Source organism: Oncorhynchus gorbuscha, linkage group LG06, assembly GCF_021184085.1.
Source record: "Oncorhynchus gorbuscha isolate QuinsamMale2020 ecotype Even-year linkage group LG06, OgorEven_v1.0, whole genome shotgun sequence".
NCBI classification, from domain to species: domain Eukaryota; kingdom Metazoa; phylum Chordata; class Actinopteri; order Salmoniformes; family Salmonidae; genus Oncorhynchus; species Oncorhynchus gorbuscha.
The window spans coordinates 95184718-95200589 of NC_060178.1; the positions used below are offsets into that span (position 1 = coordinate 95184718).

At 45.8% G+C, this 15872-nt stretch overlaps 1 protein-coding gene across 1 annotated transcript in view; it reads right to left on the minus strand.

The window, feature by feature from the left end:
- The window catches only part of LOC124038591 (kinesin-like protein KIF19), a 142255-nt gene that overhangs the window by 87270 nt on the left and 39113 nt on the right, over positions 1-15872 (minus strand). The window contains exon 3 of the mRNA XM_046354642.1: positions 2593-2791. Coding sequence (XP_046210598.1) covers positions 2593-2791 — 199 coding nt within the window. The remainder of the gene's footprint in view (positions 1-2592; positions 2792-15872) is intronic.

The window sequence follows — 15872 nt, forward strand, 5'->3', positions numbered from 1 at the left end:
GGGGAGAGAGAGCGAAGGTTGGGACGGCGCGATACCATCCGAGTAGGGGCAGTGTGGGAGGTGTTGGATGAGAGCGAGAGGGAAAAGGATACAAGGCAGTGGTCGGAGACTTGGAGGGGAGTTGCAATGAGGTTAGTGGAAGAACAGCATCTAGTAAAGATGAGGTCGAGCGTATTGCCTGCCTTGTGAGTAGGGGGGGAAGATGAGAGGGTGAGGTCAAAAGAGGAGAGGAGTGGAAAGAAGGAGGCAGAGAGGAAAGAGTCAAAGGTAGACGTGGGGAGGTTAAAGTCGCCCAGAACTGTGAGAGGTGAGCCGTCCTCAGGAAAGGAGCTTATCAAGGCATCAAGCTCATTGATGAACTCTCCGAGGGAACCTGGAGGGCGATAAATGATAAGGATGTTAAGCTTGAAAGGGCTAGTAACTGTGACAGCATGGAATTCAAAGGAGGCGATAGACAGATGGGTAAGGGAGAAAGAGAGAATGACCACTTGGGAGAGATGAGGATCCCGGTGCCACCACCCCGCTGACCAGACGCTCTCGGGGTGTGCGAGAACACGTGGGCGGACGAAGAGAGAGCAGAAGGAGTAGCAGTGTTGTCTGTGGTGATCCATGTTTCCGTCAGTGCCAAGAAGTCGAGGGACTGGAGGGAGGCATAGGCTGAGATGAACTCTGCCTTGTTGACCGCAGATTGGCAGTTCCAGAGGCTACCGGAGACCTGGAACTCCACGTGGGTCGTGCGCGCTGGGACCACCAGAGTAGGGTGGGCGCGGCCACGCGGTGAGGAGCGTTTGTATGGTCTGTGCAGAGAGGAGAGAACAGGGATAAACAGACACATAGTTGACAGGCTACAGAAGAGGCTACGCTAATGCAAAGGAGATTGGAATGACAAGTGGACTACACGTCTCGAATGTTCAGAAAGTTAAGCTACGTAGCAAGAATCTTATTGACTAAAATGATTAAAATGATACAGTACTGCTGAAGTAGGCCAGCTGGCAGTGGGTGCGTTGTTGACACTACACTAGTTCTCCCCTGGTGCCCAGTGGGTGGTAGATAGAGGTTTAGTTCTCCCCTGGTGCCCAGTGGGTGGTAGATAGAGGCTTAGTTCTCCCCTGGTGCCCAGTGGGTGGTAGATAGAGGCTTAGTTCTCCCCTGGTGCCCAGTGGGTGGTAGATAGAGGCTTAGTTCTCCCCTGGTGCCCAGTGGGTGGTAGATAGAGGCTTAGTTCTCCTCTGCCGCCCATTGTTTGGTCGATAGAGGCTTAGTTCTCCCCTGGTGCCCAGTGGGTGGTAGATAGAGGCTTAGTTCTCCCCTGGTGCCCAGTGGGTGGTAGATAGAGGCTTAGTTCTCCCCTGGTGCCCAGTGGGTGGTAGATAGAGGCTTAGTTCTCCCCTGGTGCCCAGTGGGTGGTAGATAGAGGCTTAGTTCTCCTCTGCCGCCCATTGTTTGGTCGATAGAGGCTTAGTTCTCCCCTGGTGCCCAGAGGGTGGTAAATAGAGGCTTAGTTCTACCCTGGTGCCCAGTGGGTGGTAGATAGAGGCTTAGTTCTCCCCTGGTGCCCAGTGGGTGGTAGATAGAGGCTTAGTTCTCCCCTGGTGCCCAGTGGGTGGTAGATAGAGGCTTAGTTCTCCCCTAATATATAATAATAATAATAATAATATATGCCATTTAGCAGACGCTTTTATCCAAAGCGACTTACAGTCATGTGTGCATACATTCTACGTATGGGTGGTCCCGGGAATCGAACCCACGACCCTGGCGTTACAAGCGCCATGCTCTACCAACTGAGCTACAGAAGTTGCCCAGTGGGTGGTAGATAGAGGCTTAGTTCTCCCCTGGTGCCCAGTGGGTGGTAGATAGAGGCTTACTTCTCCCCTGGTGCCCAGTGGGTGGTAGATAGAGGCTTAGTTCTCCTCTGCCGCCCATTGTTTGGTCGATAGAGGCTTAGTTCTCCCCTGGTTCCCAGTGGGTGGTAGATAGAGGCTTAGTTCTCCCCTGGTGCCCAGTAGGTGGTCAATAGAGGCCTAGTTCTCCCCTGGTGCCCAGTGGGTGGTAGATAGAGGCTTAGTTCTCCCCTGGTGCCCAGTGGGTGGTAGATAGAGGCTTAGTTCTCCCCTGGTGCCCAGTGGGTGGTAGATAGAGGCTTAGTTCTCCCCTGGTGCCCAGTGGGTGGTAGATAGAGGCTTAGTTCTCCCCTGGTGCCCAGTAGGTGGTAAATAGAGGCTTAGTTCTCCCCTGCCGCCCAGTGGGTGGTAGATAGAGGCTTAGTTCTCCCCTGCCGCCCAGTGGGTAGTAGATAGAGGCTTAGTTCTCCCCTGCCGCCCAGTGGGTGGTAGATAGAGGCTTAGTTCTACCCTGGTGCCCAGTGGGTGGTAGATAGAGGCTTAGTTCTCCCCTGGTGACCAGTGGGTGGTAGATAGAGGCTTAGTTCTCCCCTGGTGCCCAGTGGGTGGTAGATAGAGGCTTAGTTCTCCCCTGGTGCCCAATGGGTGGTAAATAAAGGCTTAGACCAACCCTGAGGACAACACACACAGGGACAGAGGACACACACACACACCCGCATTTAGAATAGAGGATAGGGCAGCTATGATAAACCTGTGGGTCCGTAGGCAAAAACAGTGGCGTTGTAGCCGGATATGAGGCCTTCGATCAGGCCCTTGGTCGTGGCTCTGTACACCTCTTCCTGGTTGGCTGAGCAGTCGAATGCAACGTCGAACATATAGGTCTTCTCCCGGGAACGGTTAGCACGCAGGATATTATCTGGATCCTCCATGGGGTTCATCAGAACAACCATCTATAGCAGGGAGGAGGAGGAGGAGGAGGAGGAGGAGGAGGAGGAGGAGGAGGGGGAGGAAGGAAGAAGGGAGAGGAGGTGGGAGGGAGATGGAGGGATGGGGGAGAATGGATGGAGGGAGAGGGAGAAGGGTGGAAAGGGAGGGAGGGAGGAGGGAGGGGTAGGTAGCGAGGGGGAGAGGGGAGAAGGGAGGAGGCAAGAGGAGAAGGGAGGGAGCAGGAGGAGGAGGGAGGGAGCAAGGGAGAAGGGGGACAAGGGAGGAAGGGGAGTGTGGAGGAGGGATGGAGGAAGGATAGGGGCAGAGAAGGATGAAAAGAGAGAGAAAGGGACATTTGAATGATTAGTCATCACACTAGAGAAACATCATTGCATAACATATAATAATACTTTTTGTTTTAAAATACACACTCGAAGGTCAAATCATCTGAATGAATCTGTCAGTAGAGAATGACTGCTATTACCCCAGAGGCCCTCTACACTCCTCATTCACTCCTGCTGCCATCTGCCACAGTATGACTGTCTGCACCGTAATGGCTGACAGTTACCCAGCTCTGTGCAGGTAATTCAAGTGGTGAAGAGAAACTGATGGACACAGCAGCAGCTAGAGGAGGGGTCTGAAGATTTAAACTGGGCCTTTAATCCATCTGTAGCTGGAGACACAAAGGGCCCAGGGGCCCTCCTGTTGGGTTGAGCCCTGAGTGCCACAGTGCCCCTCCACACACACACTGCATCCCAATTCCCTCTATTTTCTAGTGCACTCATATGACCCTGGTCTAAAGAAGTGCACTACAGTATATATGGTGTTGGAGCACATTTGGGTGTACACTCCAGACCACCAAGGGTAGATAAATGGTGAACACATCAGGGAATCTACAAACACACGTCTGCTGTTTGAATGTATAGTGTATGTGTGCATGGTGGAAGAACTCACGGTTCTAACCAAAATCAAACCAATGCAAGAAACACCAAACAAGATACAAAGGATTGCTATGTCAACTCTTCAGATCAGCTACCATCCACTCACCTAGTGACATTGGCTACTTAAAAATCTAAGATTTCAGAATCCATCCACAGAGGCACATCACAGAAGCACATCACAGTGGCACATCATTGGGGCAAATCACAGGGGCACCGCACAGTGGCACATCAAAGGGGCACAGCACAGTGGCATGGTGCCAAAATGTAATGGCTGTAATAATGAAGAGAACTCATTCCATTACAGCCAGGGGAAACACTTAGACAGGATTGTGAACATTATTCACTTCACTAAGGTGTTGTCTGGGAGACCTAGCCAGCTCCCCAGACCTTTGTTCGCCAGCAGAGGAGTGAGTCAAAGCTCAGGAGTTGGACACTGTGGTGAATATTAAAACATTGTCTCTTGAACGTCGCTTTCTTTTTTGAGTAGACTTCAGGGCTACTGGATTTTTAGTGGGCGTGCATTCAGCTTTGAAATGGTCTGTTTTGTTCATGTCCAGCTCTGAGGGGCTGGAGACAGCCTTAAGGTTCAGGACAGTGTCTGTCTGTCTGTCTGTCTGTCTGTCTGTCTGTCTGTCTGTCTGTCTGTCTGTCTGTCTGTCTGTCTGTCTGTCTGTCTGTCTGTCTGTCTGTCTGTCTGTCTGTCTGTCTGTCTGTCTGTCTGTCTGTCTGTCTGTCTGTCTGTCTGTCTGTCTGTCTGTCTGTCTGTCTGTCTGTCTGTCTGTCTGTCTGTCTGTCTGTCTGTCTGTCTGTCTGTCTGTCTGTCTGTCTGTCTGTCTGTCTGTCTGTCTGTCTGTCTGTCTGTCTGTCTGTCTGTCTGTCTGTCTCTGTGTGTGTGTGTGTGTGTGTGTGTGTGTGTGTGTGTGTGTGTGTGTGTGTGTGTGTGTGTGTGTGTGTGTGTGTGTGTGTGTGTGTGTGTGTGTCTGAATGGTCTGGATCTGGTCTAGTATCCACAGCACAGCCCTGTTTGATAACTCCTCAGTCATGGAGCCTCTCACTTTGAAGACTCTTGGTTTAAATTCAAGAGGAGAAATCTGACTTTTAAAAGCATACAATTACAGAGACAGAACAAAACACACACCCAGCTGTAATCAGCAAACAGAGGAGAGGATTGAGGTAAGAGGGGGTGGTAGAGGAGAAGGAGAGAGGGAGAGAGAGGAGAGAGGCGAGGAAGAGAGGAGAAAGAGAGAGGGAGAGTTGTTTATTTCACTTTTGTATATTATCAACCTCACTTGCTTTGGCAATGTTAACACATGTTTCCCATGCCAATAAAGCCCCTTGAATTGAATTGAGAGGCAAGAGAGGGGGGAAAGAGAGAGAGGAGAAAGAGAGAGGGAGAGAGAGAGGGAAGAGAGGAGAAGGGAGAATGAGGGACAGTCAGCTGCCTCAGAGAAGAGCCGGTAATCAGATGTATTTGGGCTGGTGACACCGTAGCAGCTTCCTTTCCCTTCTATCTCTCTATATCTCCCTCTCTCCTTCCTACTCTTCCCCCAGCAGCACACTTTCCTGACGTCGTCTCTATGATCACATTTCTCAGGAAACACAGTATTGTAAACCTTCTCTCTAGCCAGGGTCAGGGATACTGAGTAACTTACAGACCTGCGTCAGTCTGGTGTTACATTTACATTTACATTTAAGTCATTTAGCAGACGCTCTTATCCAGAGCGACTTACAAATTGGTGCATTCACCTTATGACATCCAGTGGAACAACCACTTTACAATAGTGCATCTAAATATTTTAAGGGGGGGAGGGGGTGAGAAGGATTACTTTATCCTATCCTAGGTATTCCTTAAAGAGGTGGGGTTTCAGGTGTCTCCGGAAGGTGGTGATTGACTCCGCTGTCCTGGCGTCGTGAGGGAGTTTGTTCCACCATTGGGGGGCCAGAGCAGCGAACAGTTTTGACTGAGCTGAGCGGGAACTGTACTTCCTCAGTGGTAGGGAGGCGAGCAGGCCAGAGGTGGATGAACGCAGTGCCCTTATTTGGGTGTAGGGCCTGATCAGAGCCTGGAGGTACTGAGGTGCCGTTCCCCTCACAGCTCCGTAGGCAAGCACCATGGTCTTGTAGCGGATGCGAGCTTCAACTGGAAGCCAGTGGAGAGAGTGTTCTCACCAACAACGTCACAAAACGAAGAAATATTGTGTGTGTGTGTGTGTGTAGGGTGGATATGACAGAAGGGATAGAGAGATGGCTCTGGCTTTGATTAACTTCAACTTGATTATCTGTCTGAGAGCCCTGCTCTACTCTACTCTGGTGAGGTCAGAGGTCAGAAAGGCTGGCAGCCACTTACTACAGTAGATGACAGGCACGGCTGTGTCCATGTGTCCGTGTGTGTTTCAGTAGGCATCAGTGAGCATATACAGTCCATTAAGAAAGTATTCAGACCCCTTGACTTTTCCCACATTTTGTTACATTACAGCCTTATTCTTAAATGGATTAAATTGAATAAAAAATGTTCCTCATCCAACTATACAGTTGTTAAAATGGCGCCGAAGAGGATGCTGACGACATGCCCGTAATCAATTATGCTATTTTGTGACGAGTGAGGAGAAAGATATACTGCTCTCCCGGGAACAGGCCCAGATCCACGTCATTTGTGTGAAGAAAAGACGGAGGAAAAGAGGACAGATCAGGCTGAATGACGACACGGACAATATCGAGCTGGAGGGATTTTCAATGCACCGGCAGAACAGAGAAGCTACATCTGGTAAGATGAGGTGTGGGGGTGTGTGTCTTTTGGTCAATAACAGCTGGTACGCAATGTCTAATACTAAAGAAGTCTTGAGGTACTGCTTATCATAAGGTAGTGTACCTTATGATAAGCTGTAGACCACACTATCTACCAAGAGAGTTCTCATCTATATTATTCGTAGCCATCTATTTACCACCACAGACCGATGCTGGCACTAAGACCGCACTCAACCAACTCTATAATGCCATAAGCAAACAAGAAAATGCTCATCTAGAAGCGGTACTCTTAGTGGCCAGGGACTTTAATACAGGCAAACTTAAATCAGTTTTACCAAATTTTTATCAACATGTCACATGTGCAACCAGAGGGAAAAAAACTCTGGATCACCTTTCCTCCACACACAGAGACGTATACAAAGCTCTACCCTGCCCTCCATTTGACAAAACCAACCATAATTCAATCCTCCTGATTCCTAAAGCAGGAAGAACCAGTGACTCGCTCAATATGTAAGTGGTTGGATGGTGTGGATGCTACACTACAGGACTGTTTTACTAGCACAGCCTGGAATATGTTCTGGGATTCATCCAATGGCATTGAGGAGTATACCACCTATGTCACCGACTTCATCAGTAAGTGCATCGATGACCCCCCCCCCCCCCCCACAGTGACCGTACGTGCATATCCCAACCAGAAGTCAACATCCGCATTGGGCTCAAGGCTAGAGCTAACACTTTCAAGAAGTGGGACACTAATCCGAACGCCTTTAAGAAATCCTGCTATGCCCTCAGACGAACCCTCAAAAAAGCAAAGCATCAATATAGGATTAAGACTGAATCCTACTACATAGGATCTGATGCTCGTCGGATGTGGCAGGGCTTGAAACTATTACAGACTACAAAGGGAAACCCAGACGCAAGCTGCCCAGTGATGCGAGCCTACCAGATAAGCTAAATGCCTTTTATGCTCGTTTCGATGCAAGCAACACTGAAGCATGCACAAGAGCACCACGCAAGTGTCTTCACAGAGATTTTCAACCTCTCCCTGACATAGTCTATAATACCAACATGTTTCAAGCAGACCACCATGGTCCCTGTGCCCAAGGAAGCGAAGGTAACCTGCCCAAATGATTACCACCCTCGGTAGCCATGAAGTCGGTAGCCATGAAGTGCTTTGAAAGGTTCGTCATGGCTCACATCAACAGCATCCTCCCGGGTACCCTAGACCCACTCCAACTCGCATACCGCCCCAACAGATCCACAAATAACGCAATCTCAACAGCACTCCAAACTACCCTTTCCCACCTGGACAAAAGGAACACCTATGTGAGAATGCTATTCATTGACTACAGCTCAGCGTTCAACAACATAGTGCCCTCAAAGCTCATCACTAAGCTAAGGACCCTGGGACTAAACACCTCCCTCTGCAACTGGATCCTGGACTTTCTGATGGGCTGCCCCCAGGTGGCAAGGGTAGGCAACAACACATCTGCCACGCTGATCCTCAACACTGGGGCCCCTCAGGGGTGTGTACTTAGTTCCCTCCTGTACTCCCTGTTCACCCACAACTGAGTGGCCAAACACGACTCCAACACCATCGATAAGTTTGCTGACGACACAACAGTGGTTGGCCTGGAAACTGGCAGTGTGGTGCCATGACAACAACCTCTCTCTCAATGTGAGCAAGACAAAGGAGCTGATTGTGGACTACAGGAAAAGGTGGCCGAACATGCCCCATCAGGGATAAAATTGTAGACCTGCACAAGGCTGGGATGGGCTACAGGACAATAGATAAGCAGTTTGGTGAGAAGGCAACAACTGTTGGCGCAATTATTAGAAAATGGAAGAAGTTCAAGAATCAGGTCAATCACCCTCAGTCTGGGGCTCCATGCAAGATCTCACCTCATGGGGCATCAATGATCATGAGGAAGGTGAGAGATCAGCCAAGAACTACACGGCAGGACCTGGTCACTGACCTGAAGAGAGCTGGGACCACAGTCTCAAAGAAAACCATTAGTAACACACTACGCCGTATTGGATTAAAATCCTGCAGCGCACGCAAGGTCCCCCTGCTCAAGCCAGTGCATGTCCAGGCCCGTCTGAAGTTTTCCAATGACCATCTGGATGATCCAGAGGAGGAATGGGAGAAGGTCATGTGGTCTGATGAGACAAAAATAGAGCTTTTTGGTCTAAACTCCACTCGCTGTGTTTAGAGGAAGAAGAAGGATGAGTACAACCCCAAGAACACCATCCCACCCGTGAAGCATGGAGGTAGAAACATCATTCTTTGGGGATGCTTTTCTGCAAAGGGGACAGGACGACTGCACCGTATTGAGGGGAGGATGGATGGGGCCGTGTATCGCGAGATCTTGGCCAACAACCTCCTTCCCTCAGTAAGAGCATTGAAGATGGGTCGTTGCTGGGTCTTCCAGCATGACAACGACCCGAAACACACAGCCAGGGCAACTAAGGAGTGGCTCCGTAAAAAAGCATCTCAAGGTCCTGGAGTGGCCTAGCTAGTCTCCAGACCTGAACCCAATAGAAAATATTTGGAGGGAGCTGAAAGTCCATATTGCCCAGGGACAGCCCCAAAACCTGAAGGATCTGGATAAGGTCTGTATGGAGGAGTGGGCAAAAATCCCTGCTGCAGTGTGTGCAAACCTGGTCAAGAATTACTGGAAACTTATGATCTCTGTAATTGCAAACAAAGGTTTCTGTACCAAATATTAAGTTCTGCTTTTCCGATGTATCAAATACATATGTCATGCAATAAAATGCAAATGAATTACTTAAAAATCATACAATCACAGTTGAAGTGTACCTATGATACAACTTACAGACCTCTGCATGCTTTGTAAGTAGGAAAACCTGCAAAATCGGCAGTGTTTCAAATACTTGTTCTCCCCACTGTACCCTGACTCTGTGTGCAATGAACGCAAAATAAGTGACACAATTTCCCTAGTTTAATATTGCCTGCTAACATGAATTTATTTTAACTAAATATGCAGGTTTAAAAATATATACTTCTGTGTATTGATTTTAAGAAAGGCATTGATGTTATGGTTAGGTACATTCGTGCAACGATTGTGCAATTTCCGCAAATGTGCTTTTGTTAAATCATCCCCCGTTTGGCGAAGTTGGCTGTCTTTGTTAGGAAGAAATGGCCTTCACACAGTTTGCAACGAGCCAGGTGACCCAAACTGCTGCATATACCCTGAATCTGTTGCACAGAATGCAAGAGAAGTGACACAATTTCCCTAGTTAAAAGAAATTCATGTTAGCAGGCGATATTAACTAAATATTCAGGTTTAAAAATATATACTTGTGTATTGATTTTGAGAAAGGCGTTGATGTTTACGGTTAGGAAAACATTGGTGCAACGACAGTGCATTTCTTCGTGAATGCGCTTGTTAAATCACCCATTTGGCGAAGTAGGCTGTGATACAATGATAAATTTACAGTCATCGCATCAATTATATGCAACGCAGGACAAGCTAGATAAACTAGTAATATCATCTACCATGTGTAGTTAACTAGTGATTATGTTTAGATTGATTGTTTTTTATAAGATACGTTTAATGCTAGGTAATCGTGGCTCCTTGATGCACTCGCATAACAGGTAGTCAGCCTGCCACGCAGTCTCCTCGTGGAGTGCAATGTAATCAGCCATGACCGGTGTCCAAAAATACAGATTACCGATTGTTATGAAAACTTGAAATCGGCCCTAATTAAATCGGCCATTCCGATTAATCGGTCAACCTCTAATGCATAGTCACTTCACCCCTACCTACATGTACAAATGACCTCTAACCTGTACCCCCGCACACTGACTTGGTACCAGAACCCTCTGTATATAGCCTCATTATTGTTATGGTATTGTGTTACTTTTTATAATCATTTTCTAGTTTATTTCGTAAATATTTTCTTAACTCTTCTTGAACTGCACTATTGGTTAAGGGCTTGTAAGTAAGCATTTCACAGTAAGGTCTACACTTGTTGTATTTCGGTGCATGTGACAAATAAAGTTTTATATGATTAGATTTGATAATACCCCATAATGAAAAAGCAAACATAGGTTTTTAGAATTTTTTTCACACTTACAAAAATAAAAAAATACTGAGATACCTTATTTACATAATTATTTAGACACTTTGCTATGAGACTCGAAACTGAGCTCAGGTGCATCCTGTTTCCGTTGATCATCCTTGAAATGTTCCTAGAACTTGATTAGAGTCTACCCAAATTCAATTGATTGGACATGATCTGGAAAGGCACACACCTGTCTATGTAAGGTCCCACAGTTGACAGTGCATGTCAAATCAAAAAGCAAGCTATGAGGTCAAAGGACTTGTCCGTAGAGCTCAGAGACAGGATTGTGTTGAGGCACAGATCTGGGGAAGAGTACCAAAAAATGTCTGCAGCATTGAAGGTCCCCATGAACACAGTGGCTTCCACCATCCTTAACTTGTATTTTTTATTTAACCTTTATTTAACTAGGCAAGTCAGTTAAGAATAAATTCTTATTTACAATGACAGCCCACCAGGGAACTGCCTTGTTCAGGGGCAGAACGACAGATTTTTACCTTGTCAGCTGGGGGATTCTTAAATGTAAGGGAACACCCCCGTGAAATGGACAAAAATGAATGGGAAGTCATTGGCACTGGACAAACCATATACACGGTGTCCAATACCACTCAATTCAGCATCGTTTCGTTCAAAGTTGATTGCAAATGCCATATGGCAATTGCCAGGTGTAACACTTAAAAAATCCAACAGGTGGCGAGCGCGCTCCACCGTGGTTTTTCATATTGCAAAATGCAACACAAGTCAACATCCAAAAGTACAATTTTGAAAAAGTGAGAAAAAAAAATCAAAAACCTAGCAACCCCTTAAAAAAGTGCTTTCTAGACCGTTTATCGATATTTTTTTAATTTTGTGTCAATTACACATGTATAAGAACTGTGTAATGTATAATAATTTTTTCCCATTTTTTCTCATACTTGTGCATAAGGCATATCAAATCAAATTTATTTATATAGCCCTTTGTACATCAGCTGATATCTCAAAGTGCTGTACAGAAACCCAGCCTAAAACCCCAAACAGCAAGCAATGCAGGTGTAGAAGCATGGTGTTTTGTCCATTTGCAATATGATTTCATAGGAAGTCAAAAGTCTAAAATTTGATATTTTTTTCAAAAACTTATCACCCTCGTAAAAAAGTGCTTTCTGGACCGTTTTTCGAAATTCTTTAGATTTTTTGTCAATTAAACATGTGTAAGAACTGTATGAATATATTTTTGTAAAATTTTATTATCATTATTTAAAAAAAACTTGTGCATAAGGAATATGTTTTGTCAGTTTGCAATATGATTTCATAGGAAGTCAAAAGTCAAAGGTCACTTTTTTTGGCCAAATGCCATAAGAAATGTCCAAATGCAATATGAAAGGTTTGAAAATGCCAAATCAGGATGTTATGTCCATTTGCCATTTACCATCATGAATTTGTCATGCTCAAAATCCCGCAGAAATGCAAAATTGACTGGCCTGATGAACACAGAATGGCCGGGCAGTGATAGTTGTTCCTTTCCATCGCTCGTTGTGTTGATTTCATCATGTCCATTTGGTGATGTTTTTTTCACTATTGAATCATATTGCAAGTGCACGTGCATTTGTAATATGTTTCAATGGGCATTTACCATCACGCATTTGGCATGCTCAAAAATCCAGCAGGAAAGCAAAATTGACTGGCCTGATTAACACAGGATGGCCGGGCAGTGATAGTTGTTCCTTTCCATCGCTCGTTAGGGTTGATTTCAGAATGTCACTTTGGTGATGGTACCTCACTGTTTAAACATATTGCAAATGGACAATACTCACCAGCAAGTCACCGTCCATCAGTCAATTAGATATCATTCTGACACCAAACTGATACAAACTGACACCAAACCCACTTTTTCCAACTCGTTTAGTAGCCAACTATCACATACTACAGAGCTGGCCCAAAATTCACAACGCCTTCTGTTCAAACCATAATAAAAACATAAAACACATAGCTACGTTCTAGCTGTGGGTCCAGTTCGTACATTATGTGTAGGCCTATGTGAGGCGACCCGGAATCCCGAGTTTCGGCTCGATAGGTCCTTCGGTGCCCGAGCAAGACCCTAATTGGTGCTGAAAATCACATTTTTTCCATGCCTTGCTACGGGGTCCTTGAATGAGCTATTGGACAGAAGCATTGGGGTCCGTCTCTATGGGCCGAGCCGGTTTCAATGCACCTAGTCTTGCGTCTCTGAGACTTTTCTAAATGTCGTCATTTTCATAATGGTTCAAATGAATTGCAAATGTACGAGGCTGTTTCTCGGTCCGAGAACCTTCTAGAGCCACCTAACTCACTACGCACTATCGACCTGAGGTCTAGAACAGGTTTCTAAAGTTTCAGAACTCTAGGTCTGACGGTTCTTTTTTAGCTCGAACAAAGGTAACTATTGCAGGCACTGTCTGTCTCTACACACCCCAATGGGTCCCTCCTGCCAAGCTGTGTGTGTGTGATTTAGTTTTTCTTAAAAATTTTATGGGAGTCATGACTGATTTACAGTTCATGGGGGTTGCCTAATCACACATATGAAGCTTTGAAAAGGTCTGACCATTTTAACCCTTCAAAACAGCCACTATGACACCATTTAAGGCACTTCCGGTTGGCACAGGAAGCTATAAGTAAACTCATATCCTGATTGGGGTATGCCTTTACAGAATCCTGAGTTTGAAGTCTTTCCGTTAAGAACTGAGTTATTTACGGAGGGTTTAGTGAGTGTGCGTTATTTCAGAAAATCACAGAAAATCACAGACATCTCGCAGAGCGCCGCAGCACTCTTTAAAAAGATTAATATGAACAGCCTGCAACTGGATCTGTAACTGTTTAAAAAAATATATATATATATTTTTGAACATCACCAATTTGACATTGTACGATTTCTCTTAAACGACGATAGATAAATATCTGTTTCTTTTTTTATTGACACCGTAGGTTCCTTTACTTTGACGTGAAGCAGAAAAATTATTGCTCTATTTTCATTTTGGACCTTTAATCCCAGAAAAATTACCATAACTCAAAAACCGTTGAGGCCTAGACGGCATCTTGTTCGGGTCCAACTGCCCATTATGCCAAACCTACACTCACCAAGTTTCGTCTTCGAAGTCTTTTCCGTTTTGGAGATAAGGCCACGTCGTGATTCGTGATGTTTTGTACATTTGCAATATGATTCCATTCGCCCTCTTGTGGGATTTATCGGGACAGCGGAAAAATGACCAAAATTGGATTATTTTATAAAACGGAAACAGAATGTCCGAGAGAGTTTGTTTGATGACTTCCCGGTAGATCCGGCCCTGCCGCATGGCCTGACGCCGTCCGCGAATTTTACAAACGTTTTCAGACGTCTAGTAAGGGGCCGTACATTTGCAATATGGACTTTCTCACTAATCATATGGTGAATGTCAAAATGTTCCCTTAAGGTATGGAAGAAGTTTGTAATCACCAAGACTCTTCCTAGAGCTAGTCACCCGGCAAAACTCTGCAATCGGGGGAGAAGGACCTTGGTCAGTGAGGTGACCAAGAACCCGATGGTCACTCTGACAGAGCTCCAGAGCTCCTCTGTGGAGATGGGAGAACCTTCCAGAAGGACAACCACAACCCGCTTAGAGTTCATCAAAAGGCACCTAAATGACTCTCAGACCATAAGAAAGAAGATTCTCTGGTCCGATGAAACCAAGACTGAACTCTTTGGCCTGAATGCCAAGCGTCGTCTCTGTAGGAAACCTGGCACCATCTCTATGTGAAGAATGGTGGTGGCAGCATCATGCTGTGGGGATGTTTTTCAGCAGCAGAGACTGGGATACTTGTCAGGATCTAATAAATTATGAACGGCGCAACGCACATAGAGATCCTTGATGAAAACCTGCTCCAGAGCATTCAGGACCTAAGACTGGGGCGAAGGTTCACTTTCCAACAGGACAACAACCCTAAGCACACGGCCAACACAATTCAGGAATGGCTTAGGGACAAGTCTCTGAATGTCGTTGAGTGGTTCAGCCAGAGCCCGGACATGAACCCGATCGAATATCTCTGGAGAGACCTAAAAATAACTGTGCAGCGACACTCCACATCCAACTCGACAGAGCTTGAGAGGATTTGCAGAGAAAAATGGGAGAAACTCCCCAAATACCAGTGTGCCAACCTTGTAGCATCATACCCAAGAAGACACTTGACTGTAAACACTGCCAAAGGTGCTTCAACAAAGTACTGACTAAAGAGTCTGAATAATTAAAGTAGCAATCAAAAGTTTGGACACACCTAGTCATTCAGGGTTTTTCTTTATTTTTACTATTTTCTAAAATGTAGAATAAAATACATCAAAACTATGAAATAACACATATGGAATCATGTAGTAAACAAAAAAGTGTTAAACAAACCAAAATAAGATTCTTCAAAGTAGCCATCCTATGCCATGATGACAGTTCAGCACACTCTTGTAATACTCTCCAACAGCTTCACCTGGAATGATTATCCAAAAGTCCTGAAAGAGATCACACATATGCTGCTTTTCCTTCACTCAAAGGGCCATCTCATCCCATACCACCTGAATTGGGTTGAGGTCGGTGATTGTGGAGGCCAGGTCATCTAATGCAGCAATCCATCACTCTCCGTCTTGGTCAAATAGCCCTTATACAGCCTGGAGGTGTTTTGGGTCATTGTCCTGTTGAAAAACAAATGATAGTCCCACTAATCGCAAACCTGACGGGATGGCGTAACGCTACAGAATGCTCTCGTAGCCATGCTGGTTAAGTGAGCCTTGCATTCTAAATACATGACCAACAGTGTCACCAGCAAAGCACGGCACCACATCACACCTCTTCCCCCATGCTTCACATTGGGAACCACATATGCGGAGATCATCCATTCACATACTCTGCATCTCACAAAGACATGGTGGTTGGAACCAAAGACATCAAATTTGGACTCATAAGACCGAAGGACAGATTTCCACTGGTCTAATGTCCATTGCTTGTGTTTCTTGGCCCAAGCAAGTCTCTTCTTATTATTGGTGTCATTTAGTAGTGCTTTCTTGCATGAAGGCCTGATTCACACAGTCTCCTCTGAACAGTTGATGTTGTGATGGGACTGCTACTTGGACTCGGTGAAGCATTTACTTGGGTTGCAATTTCTGAGGCTGGTAACTCTAATGAACTTATCCTCTGCAGCAGAGTTAACTCTGGGTCTTCCTTTCCTGTGGCGATCCTCATGAGAGCCAGTTCCATCATAGCGCTTGATGGTTTTTGCGACTACACTTGAAGAAACTTTCAAAGTTCTTGAAAATGTCCGTATTGACTGTCCTTCATGTCTTAAAGTAATAATGAGCTGTTCT